A 13,923-nucleotide genomic window follows, 5' to 3' on the forward strand; every position below is an offset into this window, starting at 1 on the left:
CTGCTCCCTCGGGAGATCGGAGTCTACACTTTCATCCGGCCCAGAGTCCAGGTCTCGCCTGCCTGACTCAGAACCCTGTTCCAGACACCCGCCACTCTTTGTGTACAGATGTGTTTCCTTCTCTCTGTCCTTAATAAATTACCTTTGCACTGATAAACCTTTGTACGGCTGAATAGCTCGTTTTTTAATTTCTTAAAACGGTTTAGGATTCCGAGTTTTGAAATGTTGAGGTAACAATCCAACACTGACTGCTCCGTCCATCGGCCCCACTGCAGCCACAGAGCAGCTGTGTGTCTCTCTCGTGCTCCGTCTTCACAATTTTTCATTTTACACTGAGGTCACTCCTGGGGACACCGAGGCTACTCAGACACTAACCCAATACCCAGTCAGCCTCGGGACTACTAGGAACACCAGTTTTATTAATTCACATCTAAAAGCACACTTACAGACACCCGAGAAGATTCTGTGTTATTTTAACATGCATATTTTCAAATAATAATTATTTAGAAGAAATTCACATATTTTCAGGAATCCATTCTTGCTGCAAGGCAAAGCTCTATAGAAAGTTTGACTCAAAGCCTAAAACTCTGTGGTCTAAGACTATACCTGTTAAAGACAATCTAATCCAGAGGCTACCCTGCTTCGTATCTGCTTTCTCTGTTGGTACAATAACCTGAAAAGCAGAGAACATTTTATTTTTTTAGCTTAGGACTCTATTCGAACCTATAAATACACCTTCACAGAAATCAGAGCAATTTTTATTTCTGAACAATACAAATAAAACCTTAACAAATAAATCAAAATATCAATGAGTGATGGAAGACTCAGAAACAAATTTCAAATCATGAAAAAAATAAACAGTTTTGCATATTCAAGCACAATAGCCCCCAGTGCAGTGTACGTCTGTGTGTGTGTGTGTGTGTGTGTGAGTTGTGTGTGTGACAGCTGGTGTGTGTGAGCTGTGTGTGTGTGACAGCTGGTGTGTGTGTGTGTGTGTGACAGCTGGTGTGTGTGTGTGAGCTGTGTGTGTGTGACAGCTGGTGTGTGTGTGTGAGCTCTGTGTGTGTGACAGCTGGTGTGTGTGTGTGTGACAGCTGGTGTGTGTGTGTGTGAGTTGTGTGTGTGAGCTCTGTGTGTGAGCTCTGTGTGTGTGACAGCTGGTGTGTGAGCTGGTGTGTGTGTGAGCATTGGTGTGTGTGTGTGTGGGAGAGGAGCCCAGTGTGCTCTGCTCAGGGTGAAGACAGGACAGGTGTCCCTGCTGCCCCAGCTGCACAGGGGTCACTGTGTCTATTTCATCTGGCTCAGGACCACACTGGAGGAGGGAGAGAAAACCACCCCCTCCCCAAACCTAATCCCAAACCCCACCCCGGGGTAGAGGGGCCCCGTGAAGGAGGTCTGGACTCTGTGCAGGAGGGTCGCTGTGTCCCCAGAGACGCTGTAGAAGGACAGAGTTCCAGCCCTGTGGTCCACATACACCCCTATGGTGAGGGATTTGCGGATCGGGATATCAGTTCTGGTCTTACTGTGCCAGAAGGAGCAGCTGGACCGAGAGCAGTACAGACTCCAGGACTGGTCACTGTGTCCAAACAGACAGTCATCTCCCCAGCCTTTCCTGCCGATTGCTCTATAAGAGACTGCTACAGCAGCCCCCCAGCCTCCCCACTCCACCTCCCAGTAGCAACGACTCCCAGACAGCCCCTCTCTGCACAGCACCTGCCACCAGCACTCAAATCTCTCGGGGTGATCGGGGTACTGCTGTGGGTCTTCACTGCGTGTCACCCTCCTGTTGCCTTTAGACAGACAGAGGTGTCTGTGCGCTGTGTTGGGGTCCAGTGTGAGCCGACAGGCATCTGATTGGAGAGAAGAGCACAGTCAGAGGACAGGCAGGCAGAACAGACCAATCCCTGAGCAGAGCTCCACTAGAGTCCCGCCCCCACAGCCCAGTAAGATACACACTGGGGTTTCTGATTGGAGAGAAGAGGACAGTCAGAGGACATCCCTGAGCAGATCTCCACTAGAGTCCCTCCCCCACAGCCCAGTACGATACACACTGGGGTTTCTGAGTTTCTAAGCTCTAAGTGTGTGTGAGTGCATTTTTCAGTGGGGAGCAGGAGTGAAAACAAACTCACAGCGTAAGAGCTCTGCTCTGGTCCTGGGCTCTGGAGTCTGCAGACTGTAGATGTCACTCACTGGGGAGACACAGACACAAGGAAATAACTGAATTCATTGATAAGGACTGAACTGTCACATTCCTAATCATGATATTTCTGTTCCTCTATTGTCCAGGTCACCCTCTTGTTCCCCTCAGACAGACGGAGGTAACTGTGCACTGTGTTGGGGTCCAGTGTGAGCTGACAGGCATCTGATTGGAGAAAAGAGCTCAGTCAGAGGACAGGCAGGCAGACCAGATCTACTGTTCCTGACTCTCCTGTGAAAATTCTGATTCCCTGAACACTGGAGCTGTTTTGGTTTGTATTTCACAAGATCTTCTCCAAACATGTAGAGTCACTGAACCACAGAGTTTCTGTCTGCAACTTGCACTCAGATATGATGTGTGTCAGAGTGTGTCTCTGCTGTGTTTGAGCTCCAGGTATCTCTCGGTGGGCAGCTGGAGTGAAAACAGACTCACAGTGTAAGAGCTCTGCTCTGGTCCTGGGCTCTGGAGTCTGCAGATTGTAGACGTCACTTACTGGGGAGACACAGAGAGACATGTCTCATCAGGGCTGATTGTACTGCAGTAAAAAGCAGTATATTTATTCTTGATTGAAGTGTTGACTAGTTATTGAGCAGATACCTGTCCTGGAGATCTTGACTGATTCCTCCCTGCAGACATCCTCCATTCGCTCTTTCAGTCCAGAGACAGCTCTCCTCACAGCCTCAGGTGAGAAGTGGGGTCTGACAGGGATGCTGGGTGAGTCTCCAGCTCCAGGAAGGACACAGACAGACTGGAAATTCTGCAGCAGGGAGGAGAGAGAGGAGTTTCCAGTCAAACACACTGGGCTCCAGCACACATTCCTGGGGAGAAGCCAGGAGCAGCTCCATTGGAGAGCTCTGTGTGAGAGACTCCCTTCTGGACTGCAGAGAGTCCCAGAGCAGTACTGTTACCTGGAGGAAATGGATGTGATCCTCTGTGTGTGAGAGCTGGCTCAGCTCAGCGTCTCTCCTCCTCAGCTCAGCGATCTCCTGCTCCAGTCGCTCCAGGAGTCCTTCAGCCTGACTCACTGCAGCCCTCTCTTGAGCTCTGATCAACTGTGTGAGCTCGGAGCGTGTTCTCTCAATGGAGCGGATCAGCTCAGTGAAGATCCTGTCAGTGTCCTGTACTGCAGTGTGTGCAGAGCTCTGAGTGAGGAGACACACAGTGGATTATCACACAGGACAACACTCAAACTACATTCTACTGTGTGTGTTTTTTTCTCAGTGTACTGGTGTGTCCAGTGTCCAGCTGTGGAAATGTGTGCCTGTGTGTCCACTCCTCTGGTCAATACCCACTCTGAGTGAGTCCACAGCCTGTCTCAGCTCCTGCAGCTCCTTCTCTCTCTCCTGGAGTCTCTGCTGGGTTTGTCTCTGTGTCACCTCCAGCTGCTTCTGTGGAGAAACACACAGCCATGTCTTACACAACTTATTTCACTCATCCTTGTAACATATTTGGAAAAGTTTACTGTCACAAACCCAACAATCTCATTATTTCAACAAAAAATATTCTTATTCCTATTCCTAACTATTTTAACACTTAACGTACATAACCAGACTGTTGCAATTAGTTTGACAACGTAAGAAATATGTTGACACTATAGTATTGGACTGTCTGTTAGAGGGTTCATACAAAAACTCAAGACCTACTGTAAATTTAGCATTCATAAAATGCAATAAGACAAGCTTCAGAATGAATCTTTGCTTACAAGACATCATATGTTTAGAAACAGCAAGGGTTGTGCTCAAATGTTCAATCAAAACACAGAAATCTATCAGACTTTCTTAATATCTCTTTACTCTTCAATCAGTTCCAAGCACAGACTCAGAGTCCTCACCTGTTTCTCAGTCCTTCTGGCTGCAGCTGAGACAGTTTCATGGCCTCTGTGTTGGTCCATTACACAAACCATGCAGATACACCTCTGATCAGAACAGCAATAAACCTCCAGGGGTTTGTTATGAGTGGAGCAGGTCTTCTCCTGCAGTTGTCCTGTGGCCTCGACCAGCTGGTGTCTCTTCAGTGGAGCAGCTTCATAGTGAGGCTGGAGGTGAGTCTGACAGTAAGAGGCCAGACACACCAGACAGGACTTCACAGCTCTCACCTGTCTCCCAGTGCAGACGTCACACAGCACATCTCCAGGGCCAGCAGGACTGGGAGCAGGAGGACCACTGAGCCCTGTCTCCTTCAGTTTCTCCACCACTTCAGCCAGGATGATGTTTCTGCACAGAGCAGGCCTTGGGGTGAAGGTCTCTCTGCACTGGGGGCAGCTGTAGACTCCAGTCCGATCGTCCTGATCCCAGTGACTCTTAATACAGCCCATACAGTAACTGTGTCCACAGGGAAGAGCTGCTGGATCCTTCAGGATGTCCAGACAGATCGGACAGCTGAACCGGTCCTCTGTCCACAGACTAGAGGCCATTGTATTCCTCGGGTGAAGGCGGAACAGAACCTGCTGGAAGAGAAACAAACCTCCTGTGTGTGAGACGCCTCAGACTGCTGGGAACGCAAGAGGTCTGACAAGGAGGAAAAGAGGGACGGCGGACTAACAGGATCGACAGGTGACACTCTTGGAATTTAACTCTTTCTGCACAGGACGTCTGGCGAGTTTCAGATACTCCTGCAATTCAAGAACATCCACATTCTGTAAGAAGGCAAAACTCTGCACGCAAAACCAGTTTTCAGATAAGAGCCTCCTGCATTTAGTCCAGAGCCAGGAGCGTCAGAGTCTGTCCCCGTGTGCGAACGTGTTCGGACAAGGACAGAATTAAAAATACAGAGGCCTGGCGCTTCTTGCTGGAGGCCTGTGCTGAGTCTGGTACCTTGTAGAGAACACATCGCCATGGTTTTCTGACCCCTGTGATGCACAGAAACTCATTTCCATGGGTGGTTCTGTGTGAGTCCAGCTGGGTGTATGAACATCTCCACAGCGTCTGGGTTGTTCCTCAGGCAGGAGAGGCCTCAGGATTGCTACTGTGCTGGCTGAGGGCGGGAGAGACCTGCAGAAGCCCTCTGTCCTAACAGACACACACTGTGACCAGTGGAGTGTGGGCAGTGTGCTGGTCACTGGTGGGGTCAGTCTGGTTCAGACAGAGAGGAATCCCCAAAGTGGATATTTTCTTTTTATTGACTGCTGAAACTCTCGGTCCTTCTCCTCCCCCCATTTAACCCAATATCTTCCTCATAAGAAACAATTCTCCTTTCTGATTCGTCAGTATCAAGTCATCCAGAGCGGCTGGTCTGAACTGATCGTCTGGTCTTCTGGCTGGTCCAAATCAGGGCCGCGCACTAAGCAGCGTTTTTTTTTTTATGAGGGGCTGTTGCTTGGAGGAGTTTCTACACTTAGGATGTGCTTTTGCGCTTGACGTTTCTGCCTACCGTTGCCCGTTTAAGATACAGTAGGTCACCTCCCCCTGCCGACTGGCGGGGACGTGCGCGGCCCCTTTAAGGGCCGTCCCGTTCCGATGACATCACAAACGTGCGCGCTTTTATTTTTCCTCCTGACGGCCTGTGAGTGCTGCTGGCAAATAAAGGAAATGAATCATGCAAGCTGGGAGAGGGGGGCGGACGAGGGAGGTTCTGTTGGTTTCCTGCGGGCTGGGCTGGACTGGGTGCGCTCAGTCGACTCGCACGGGATTGTCTGTAACTGTGACAGCAACTGACACTGTGCGTGGAACCGTGACGGAGTCTTTCCGTGCACGAACTCGGCGTGACACCCCGCTGAAATACCTTTGATTCGCGGTATACAGACCCGCCGCCTGTGGTCAGAAAAACACCCCCCCGTGACCTTATAAGACAACACGGCGAGCTGATACCCTGAAACCGTGTGTTGGAGAGAGAAGTCAGCCTTCAGCCTACAGCTCCCGGGGTTCGGAGGCGCTGTGCCGGCTCGGCTGGACACACCGATGTGCCGGTAAACCGCGGCTCTTTATCAGGCGGAGCGTCAGAACACGAGCCGGGGGGATTCGGAGCATCCCGCACCTGGAGGGCAAGAGTGCACCTGGAGAACCTGGCATGTGGGGTCCGTGCCTGCCGATTTCAGGTTGCAGGAAACGCTGAGCTGCACGTACGCTTGCATAATAAAAACAGGAAAGCGCCAACTCTTTAAAAAAGGGACGTTTATTGTATGATCTTCCCGGGCTGACACGAGTTAACCCTGCAGAACATGCTGTTGTTGTTGTTGTTGTTGTTGTTGTTGTTGTTGTTTTTTTCCGGCAGCGCAGCAAGGCTGGATGTGATCAAACTAAAGTTTAACAGTGAGATGCAAGAAATAAGCGCTTTTACCCCTCACCAGTGGTCTGCGCCAATGTGAATACATTCAGACGAATTCACACAATTTGCATTACATGAACATTAAAAAGAAGAGTAAAAAAAACAAACTAAAAATGTCTAAATCTATAAAATAATTTTAAAAATATGCTGCTCTGTTATGTTTGGTTATATTTTTTTGTTTAGGAAACTGACTCTACAGTGACAGGAACACATTACATCACATTATAACATATTTTGTTGTTTATTATTGTTTAAGATAGAACAGGTCATTAAAAACATCCCACATCAACATCCCGGGATCAGGACTGAGATCCAGGGAGAAATGAGGAGGCCGGTGTGTCCTCATGCACAGCCCACGCCCCTGTGGAAACGGTACGGGTTGGTCTGAGATTCGGCTTGTGTGCTCCAGGGGTGGTGCTGTACGTCACCTTTGGTTTCCGTTCACCCTCAAACTATTCTCGATAGTTTCACAAAGCGGAGGGTTATGGCAGGTGGCACAGAGCCATGTGCATTTTAGTACAACAAACACAGATCCAGAACGCTGGGTAGAGAGACTCAGTGAACGTGGCGCGGAGACTATAGATGGGGCTCACTGTGTCTCCAGAGACGCTGTAAAAAGACAGAAGTCCAGCCCTGTGGTCCACATACACCCCTATCCTGGAGGAGAAGTTGTTACCAACATCAGTCGCTTTGCCATTGTGACAAACTGTGTAATGACCAACATAACAATATAAGCACCAGGATCTGTCATTATTTCCTAACTCACATTCCTTTTCATTTCTTTTTCTCTTATACATCACTCCTATTTTGAACACACTACAAGAACACTCCACCTCCCAGTAAGAACGGGGTGCAGACAGACTCTGTTTACACAGCACTTGGGTTTCTGAGTCAAACCTCTCAGGGTGGTCTGGGTATGATGAGTTCTGAAAGTCTAATGTCACCCTCCTGTTCCCCTCAGACAGACTGAGGTCCCCGTGCGCTGTGTTGGGGTCCAGTGTGAGCTGACAGGCATCTGATTGGAGAGAAGAGCACAGTCAGGGGACAGACAGGCAGAACAGACCAATCCCTGAGCAGATCTCCATTTTTGGAGTCCCACCCCCACAGTCCAGAAAAAAGTAAGGCCGTGTCCCAGTTCTTGCACTGAGCACTAAGCCCTTCCTCCAAGTCCGCACTTCTGTGACGTAGCACCAGTGTGACTTCAAGTACACGAGGACTCGAGGGGCACCGTTATCAACAGGGGGATGGGACCCGGCTCAGGGTCACAATGCTGTCTGTTGTTGATGCTGCTATTTCAGGTCGGCAGAACATTTTTTTTAAAGACATTTTCATTCTCTGCTCGCTGTTTGATGAAATTGTATGTCACCTCATCTGTCCTGCACAAACTTAGTGACACATCGTGTTCAGTCATGTTGAGCTACTCGACTCAAAACAGGTCAAGTAAACTTAGGAACACTGGGCAATACTGCTCTCGGTTTATTCAAAGATTCGTACTATTTAATCCATCTCATCTTGTCTCTCCTGGCACAAAAATGACAGTACGAGGAACATAACATGTTCATTCACTTTCATTACAAATAAACTAAATAAGGTCAACCTGACAGCACCTCAAAGCTGCTTTGTTCTAGTAAATACTGTGTCTTTCCGTGTACAAAAACACTTACATCTCAGAAACTGGGCTCTGGTCCTGGGCTGGGGCTCCTGTACGCAGCAGATCTCGGTCCCTAGAAAGAGACAGGGGAACAGCATTTCATTTTCTGCATGAACCTAGGACAGACGTAGCACTAGCCAGACTTATCTGGAGGTGCGTTCTCATCAGTGAGACTGGGAAGCATTTTCCATATCTACTAAGGGAAGTTAGTTCTGAGATACCAATCATGAAGTGCAGAACCTATCTCTGCATGATTTTAGGATTTATTCTGATTAAGAAGTTCTTCATACAGGAACAACCTGTAAGATGTAGTAAGAGGTCCCTCCATGGGGGAACCTCCATCTTGGCTCAAGTCCATGGAGTGTCCTTGAGCCAAGATGGCCACTTAGTGCTGCCAAATCAGGAGGACTGGTCCCGAGTCCTGGGAATGGGTGAAACTCACCCAGCCTCTGGGTGCCATCAGGAGTCTTATATGAGAGCAGATGGGTGAGAGCGATTTAGTCTGTCTCGACTCTAGTAAGGGATGCCTTTGGCTGGAACGCAGGCGCACACCCCTGACAGAACAGGATGAGGACGTGCTCTGGTACAGGACTGGAGCTGATCCAGGAGTGATCTGTACTCAGGTGAGTCACAGGTGCTGGACAGGTGGATCGTGTGGCAGCTCGTTTTCCAGGGCCAGTGTTCTGTACCTGTTTATGAAATCTGTGGTCTCTGTTGTTTAGGAAGTATTTTGGGTGACTTTACCTCCTCCTAGTACTGGGGCCCTGGGTCAGTTCCTGGGGTGCTATCGGTGTGAAGTTTGTACGTCGTTTGTGCTCGGTTTCCTCCCGCAGTCCAAAGGCATGTGAGTTGATTGGTTTGTGTGAAAACGGGCCCTGGTCTGCGTATGTGTCTGTGTGTCTACCTGGCGCCCTGTCCATGATGCATTCTGCCTTGTGCTCGCTGCTTGCTGGGATAGACTCTGGCTCTCCCACGACTGCACTGGATAAAAGGTTATAAAATATAATCTATTTTATAATAACTAGATTTAATAGCTATATATATAATGTCTCTCTATATTTTACTCTATCTGAGTGCAGCCAATCTGGGAACACAGGACTCTCCATGAGGATAAAGGAAATCAATATAAAATAAAGACACAGCCCATAACACAGCGAAATTAGCAGCTTTCAAGAAGAGCTTCATGGTGTGTTTCTCTACTAACTGGTTCTGGAGATCTTGACTAATTCCTCCTTGCAGACTCTCTCCAGTCGTGTTTTCAGTCCAGAGACAGCTTTCACTGTGACCTCAAAGGACAGTTTCTTAAAGGAGACCCTGGTTGAGTCTCCAGCTCCAGCTGGGACACAAAGAGACTGGAACTTCTGTAACAGGGAGGAGAGAGAGGAGTTTCCAGTCAAACACACTGGGCTCCAGCACACATTCCTGGGGAGAAGCCAGGAGCAGCTCCATTGGAGAGCTCTGTGTGAGAGACTCCCTTCTGGACTGCAGAGAGTCCCAGAGCAGTGCTGTTACCTGGAGGAAATGGATGTGATCCTCTGTGTGTGAGAGCTGGCTCAGCTCAGCGTCTCTCCTCCTCAGCTCAGCGATCTCCTGCTCCAGTCGCTCCAGGAGTCCTTCAGCCTGACTCACTGCAGCCCTCTCTTGGGCTCTGATCAGCTGTGTGAGCTCAGAGCGTGTTCTCTCAATGGAGCGGATCAGCTCAGTGAAGATCCTGTCAGTGTCCTGTACTGCAGTGTGTGCAGAGCTCTGAGGGAGGAGACACACAGTGGATTATCACACAGGACAACACTCAAACTACACTCTACTGTGTGTGGTGTTTCCTCAGGGTACTGGTGTGTCCAGTGTCCAGCTGTGGGAATGTGCGTCAGCGTGTCCACTCCTCTGGTCAATACCCACTCTGAGTGAGTCCACAGCCTGTCTCAGCTCCTGCAGCTCCTTCTCTCTGCTTGCAAGATTCCACTGAGATTCTGTCTGTCTGTCCTTCAACTGCCTCTGCGGAGAAACACAGAGACACAGTGATGTTTCTCAGAGGAACCTACTGTTTAAAGACGTTGCACTGTTGTCTAGAGCCAGAAACTCTCCATTTCACCCCTGAAGAAACGTGTTTCCACTCAGACAGGTCCAGGAAACAGAGGGGATCTTTCCTGCACTGTATCCTCACCACAGGAACCTGTGTCTGTTCACACATTGATGCTGCAGTGTTAAGTCTGCTGTACCATACAGTAGTCAGGACAACCCTAAAGACAACGTTAGACGTGATTAGTGATGTTTTAGTTGCACCAGGTGGGAGACTGTGTTAGTAGACAGTGAGAGGGGCTGTTATCCTTACCTTGTTCTGACTTGTGCTGCAATAACACACACGATACAAGAGAATACACAAACTATAACATGAGGTCTGATAAAAATAAGCCTAAATAATCAACATATCTGAAATGACCAGTCATTTAGGAGAGTTTCTTAGTTTTTGTATTATTCTACGTATTAAAGCCAAAAAACAGTAGTGAAAATGTTGAGACTGATTTAGGATTAACTACAGTATATTTATATATTTATACTGGAGCTGCTGGCCATGAGGTTTCAAGCACTTACTGTTTTCTCTGCCCATGCACTCTCAGCTGATATTGTGTCATGGTCTCTATGCTGGTAGTCTGAGCACAGCAGACAGATGCAGGTCTGGTCCGTCCTGCAGAAAACCTCCCGCAGTTTCTGATGATCTGGACAGATCTTCTCCTCCAGCTGTCCAGTAGCATTGACCAGCCTGTGTCTCTTCAGTGGAGTTATATTATAGTGAGGCTGGAGGTGAGTCTGACAGTAAGAGGCCAGACACACCAGACAGGACTTCACAGCTCTCACCTGTCTCCCAGTGCAGAAATCACACAGCACATCTCCAGGGCCAGCAGGACTGGGAGCAGGAGGACCACTGAGCCCTGTCTCCTTCAGTTTCTCCACCACTTCAGCCAGCATGATGTTTCTGCCCAGAACAGGCCTTGGGGTGAAGGCCTGTCTGCACTGGGGGCAGCTGTAGATTCCAATCTGATCACCCTGATCCCAGCAGTTTCTAATACAGCCCATACAGTAACTGTGTCCACAGGGAAGAGTTACTGGATCCTTCAGCAGATCCAGACACACAGAGCAGCTGAGCTGGTCCTGGGAAACTGAGATACCGCCTTCTGCCATTTTCCTGACGAGTAAAAACTGCACAGAGAGGAGCAGCAGTAGTGAAGCTGTTTTAAGAAAAGCGAAACTGATCTGTGAGTCTCACTTCCTGGATCTGCAGAGTGCAAGGGGTGTGGTTAGGAGGAGGAAACAAAGGGGCGTGTTTTGGAAGGAGGCAGGGTCTTGTGGGAGGTGCATTTTGAGAGGGGGTGTGGTTTCAGGTGACAGAGAGGTTGTGTTGATAAACTGATGTCAGTCCTGTGCAGAGATAAATGTGGAGTCATTCCGCTAGCTTTTGTTCTCAATAATCCTAACCATTGTGGTAGCTTAGACACTGGGACACTCTAAAAGAATGTTTATGAACTCTTTCACTGAGAACCAACTCACACCAGTTTATACTGTACCTTTTTCATATATCAGTTCAAACAGCTTCATTGGCATGACCGATGAATTGCAGTGCTGACAAAGCATACAGTGGACTCTGGACTTATTGTAGCCCCTTGATAAATATGAAGAAAAAAGTCATCATAAAATTAACCACATGGATAATGACAGATATTTAATACTCATATGTTAGGGGAATACTTGTCCTTTTTTTCTAAAACTTTTTTTCAACTCAAGGTTCAACAGTAAACAAGTAATGCTGTTTTACCTGAAAAAAACATAGATGCCAAAATTATTGGCACCCTTCAAGATCCCTTCAAACACAATCAAGCACACCTGAAAAAATAATATATTATTTGTCTTAAGGTGCTAACGTGTGAATGTTAGTGAGTTCCTGTTTCCCTGGGTATAGAAATGATGAAACACACAGAAAAACCTGTTCTCATCCATCGGCACGGGGAAGCTCCAAGATCTAAAGAAGGAAATGAGGCAAACCATTGCTGATCTTCACAAAGCAAATAATGGGTAGAGAAATATAAGTAAATCTTTAAAAATACCAATGTTGCACCTCAGAGCATTAATTAAAAAATCCAACACCGCTGTAACAGAGGTTAATTTGCCAGGGAGAGGACGCCACCCCATCTTGTCCCCATGCACAGCGAGATGGTGAGGGAGGCAGGAAAAATCCGCAGGTGTCAGTTAAATCTCAGCCCCTTGACGAGCCTGGACAGAGCTGATTTCTCCTGATTTACTCAGCAACAGCTCCCTGCTGACTTCTTCACGATCAACCAGTGTTTTCTACCTTTGTCTAGGTAATGTCAAAACCCACCTAAAGTCAGTTTATGTCACCCACTTAGCCTGATCACTCATCCCTCCATAAGGTTTTGTTCATGACAGGCCGATGTAAAGCAGAACCACATCTGGACCGAGTGTATCAGGACCGAGGCTGTTCCAGCAGACAGAGGGTCCAAAACACTCTCCCAGGACAGGGAGATCCAGCAGAATTCCAGCCCCCAGAACAACATGCTCTCCGGGTCTGTGGGCAGAACCTGCAGGTTTCTGACTATGATGTCAAGACAGAGTGTCTGCAGACAGAGTAACACAGGATTATGTCAGTCTGGTGGTGTGTCAATGTGTCACTGTGTCAGTGTGTCAGTGTTTGAGTGTGCCTGTGTATCAGTGTGTCAGGGTTTGAGTGTGTCAGTGTAAGAGTGTGTCTGTGTTTGAGTGTGTTTGTGTTTGAGCGTGTCTGTGTTTGAACGTGTCTGTGTTTGAGTGTGTCTGTGTTTGAGTGTGTATCAGTGTAAGAGTGTGTCTGTGTTTGAGTGTGTCTGTGTTTGAGTGTGTCTGTGTTTGAGTGTGTCAGTGTAAGAGTGTGTCTGTGTTTGAGTGTGTCTGTATCAGTGTAAGAGTGTGTCTGTGTTTGAGTGTGTTTGTGTTTGAGCGTGTCTGTGTTTGAGCGTGTCTGTGTTTGAGTGTGTCTGTGTTTGAGTGTGTCTGTATCAGTGTAAGAGCGTGTCTGTGTTTGAGTGTGTCTGTGTTTGAGTGTGTCTGTGTTTGAGCGTGTCTGTGTTTGAGCGTGTCTGTGTTTGAGTGTGCTGGTATTTGAGTGTGTTACAGAACTGAGCCCTCTCTGTGACATGATCTCTCACTGTGGGTTCAGAGCAGACGAGCAGCTCAGCTTGTGAAAGAGCTCCTAGTGGCCAGGGTGTGAACACTCCTGACAGGGAGAGGGTGTTTGTCACGTACTTGTAGCCAGTTCCCCTCTACAAGTTGACTGGTGGAGGTTGTAACTTCTCGTTTTCAACTTCTGTCTCGAACGCTGTTCACACTGTCCTGCCTGCTGTGCTCAATCCTGACCTTTTGCAAATTTTTGTGTTGTCATATACTTTACATTTTTAGAAATTGTTATTGTTTGGTACGGTATATAGTAAAAAGAAATTCCAAAAGTCTTGTGGATACAAAAGGAAAATAAAACACGTTTTTTTACAATTTACACAATATTACTACCTTTTCTTTCCATGATAGAATGCAGTATAACAAACACAGTTTACAAATATTAGAATGAAAATTTTTCAAGACACACTTATGAAATATCTCGGTAACACACGAGGGAGGACACATACCTGGAGTTTCATTGCATTAAAAACAGTGAGGGTAAAACAGTGTCGTTAAAAAATTAGACATTGTTAAAATATGTCTATCTGCACAATCTTTATGTGACAAATGTATCACGAGGGTCATGTACCACAGCTCCTGTCTGCGGTGCTTT

The 13,923-nt window shown here is 47.7% G+C and overlaps 2 protein-coding genes across 6 annotated transcripts; both read right to left on the reverse strand.

Moving 5' to 3' along the window:
- Positions 1-395: 395 nt before the first annotated feature.
- LOC138240701 (tripartite motif-containing protein 16-like) lies at positions 396-5,773 on the reverse strand. 4 transcript variants are annotated; one of them, XM_069191864.1, is made up of 8 exons: positions 4,029-5,639; positions 3,490-3,585; positions 3,106-3,339; positions 2,795-2,954; positions 2,630-2,689; positions 2,130-2,189; positions 1,714-1,850; positions 396-673 (listed from the first exon to the last, which is right to left on the reverse strand). In XM_069191864.1, exons 1-8 carry the CDS (start codon positions 4,608-4,610, stop codon positions 557-559), a joined length of 1,446 nt encoding a protein of 481 aa, XP_069047965.1. In that variant the 5' UTR covers positions 4,611-5,639; the 3' UTR covers positions 396-556. The 4 variants fall into 4 exon arrangements, with proteins under 4 accessions (XP_069047965.1, XP_069047962.1, XP_069047961.1 ...); XM_069191861.1 differs by having other exon boundaries at positions 581-1,850; positions 3,490-3,582; positions 4,029-5,773; XM_069191860.1 differs by having other exon boundaries at positions 581-1,850.
- LOC107075352 (E3 ubiquitin/ISG15 ligase TRIM25-like) lies at positions 1,867-11,390 on the reverse strand. 2 transcript variants are annotated; one of them, XM_069191880.1, is made up of 6 exons: positions 10,701-11,390; positions 10,008-10,103; positions 9,624-9,857; positions 9,316-9,472; positions 8,125-8,184; positions 1,867-1,964 (listed from the first exon to the last, which is right to left on the reverse strand). In XM_069191880.1, coding segments are annotated over exons 1-6 (1,137 nt in total). In that variant the 5' UTR covers positions 11,289-11,390; the 3' UTR covers positions 1,867-1,962. The 2 variants fall into 2 exon arrangements, with proteins under 2 accessions (XP_069047981.1, XP_015208840.2); XM_015353354.2 differs by lacking the exon at positions 1,867-1,964 and adding an exon at positions 6,289-7,475.
- Between the last annotated feature and the right edge of the window lie 2,533 nt (positions 11,391-13,923).

The sequence above is a fragment of the Lepisosteus oculatus genome, chromosome 7 (genome assembly GCF_040954835.1).
Source record: "Lepisosteus oculatus isolate fLepOcu1 chromosome 7, fLepOcu1.hap2, whole genome shotgun sequence".
Taxonomy (NCBI): domain Eukaryota; kingdom Metazoa; phylum Chordata; class Actinopteri; order Semionotiformes; family Lepisosteidae; genus Lepisosteus; species Lepisosteus oculatus.

Coding starts and splice junctions, on each gene's coding strand:
- LOC107075352 (XM_015353354.2), bottom strand. CDS start 11,288: ATGGCAGAAGGCGGTATCTCAGTTTCCCAGGACCAGCTCAGCTGCTCT. Junction 9,858..10,007: donor AGGCTGTGGACTCACTCAGA/GTGGGTATTGAC, acceptor CTCCTCCCTCAG/AGCTCTGCACACACTGCAGT. Junction 9,473..9,623: donor ATCACATCCATTTCCTCCAG/GTAACAGCACTG, acceptor TCCCTGTTACAG/AAGTTCCAGTCTCTTTGTGT.
- LOC138240701 (XM_069191860.1), bottom strand. CDS start 4,610: ATGGCCTCTAGTCTGTGGACAGAGGACCGGTTCAGCTGTCCGATCTGT. Junction 3,586..4,028: donor CCAGAAGGACTGAGAAACAG/GTGAGGACTCTG, acceptor GTTTCTCCACAG/AAGCAGCTGGAGGTGACACA. Junction 2,955..3,105: donor ATCACATCCATTTCCTCCAG/GTAACAGTACTG, acceptor TCCCTGCTGCAG/AATTTCCAGTCTGTCTGTGT.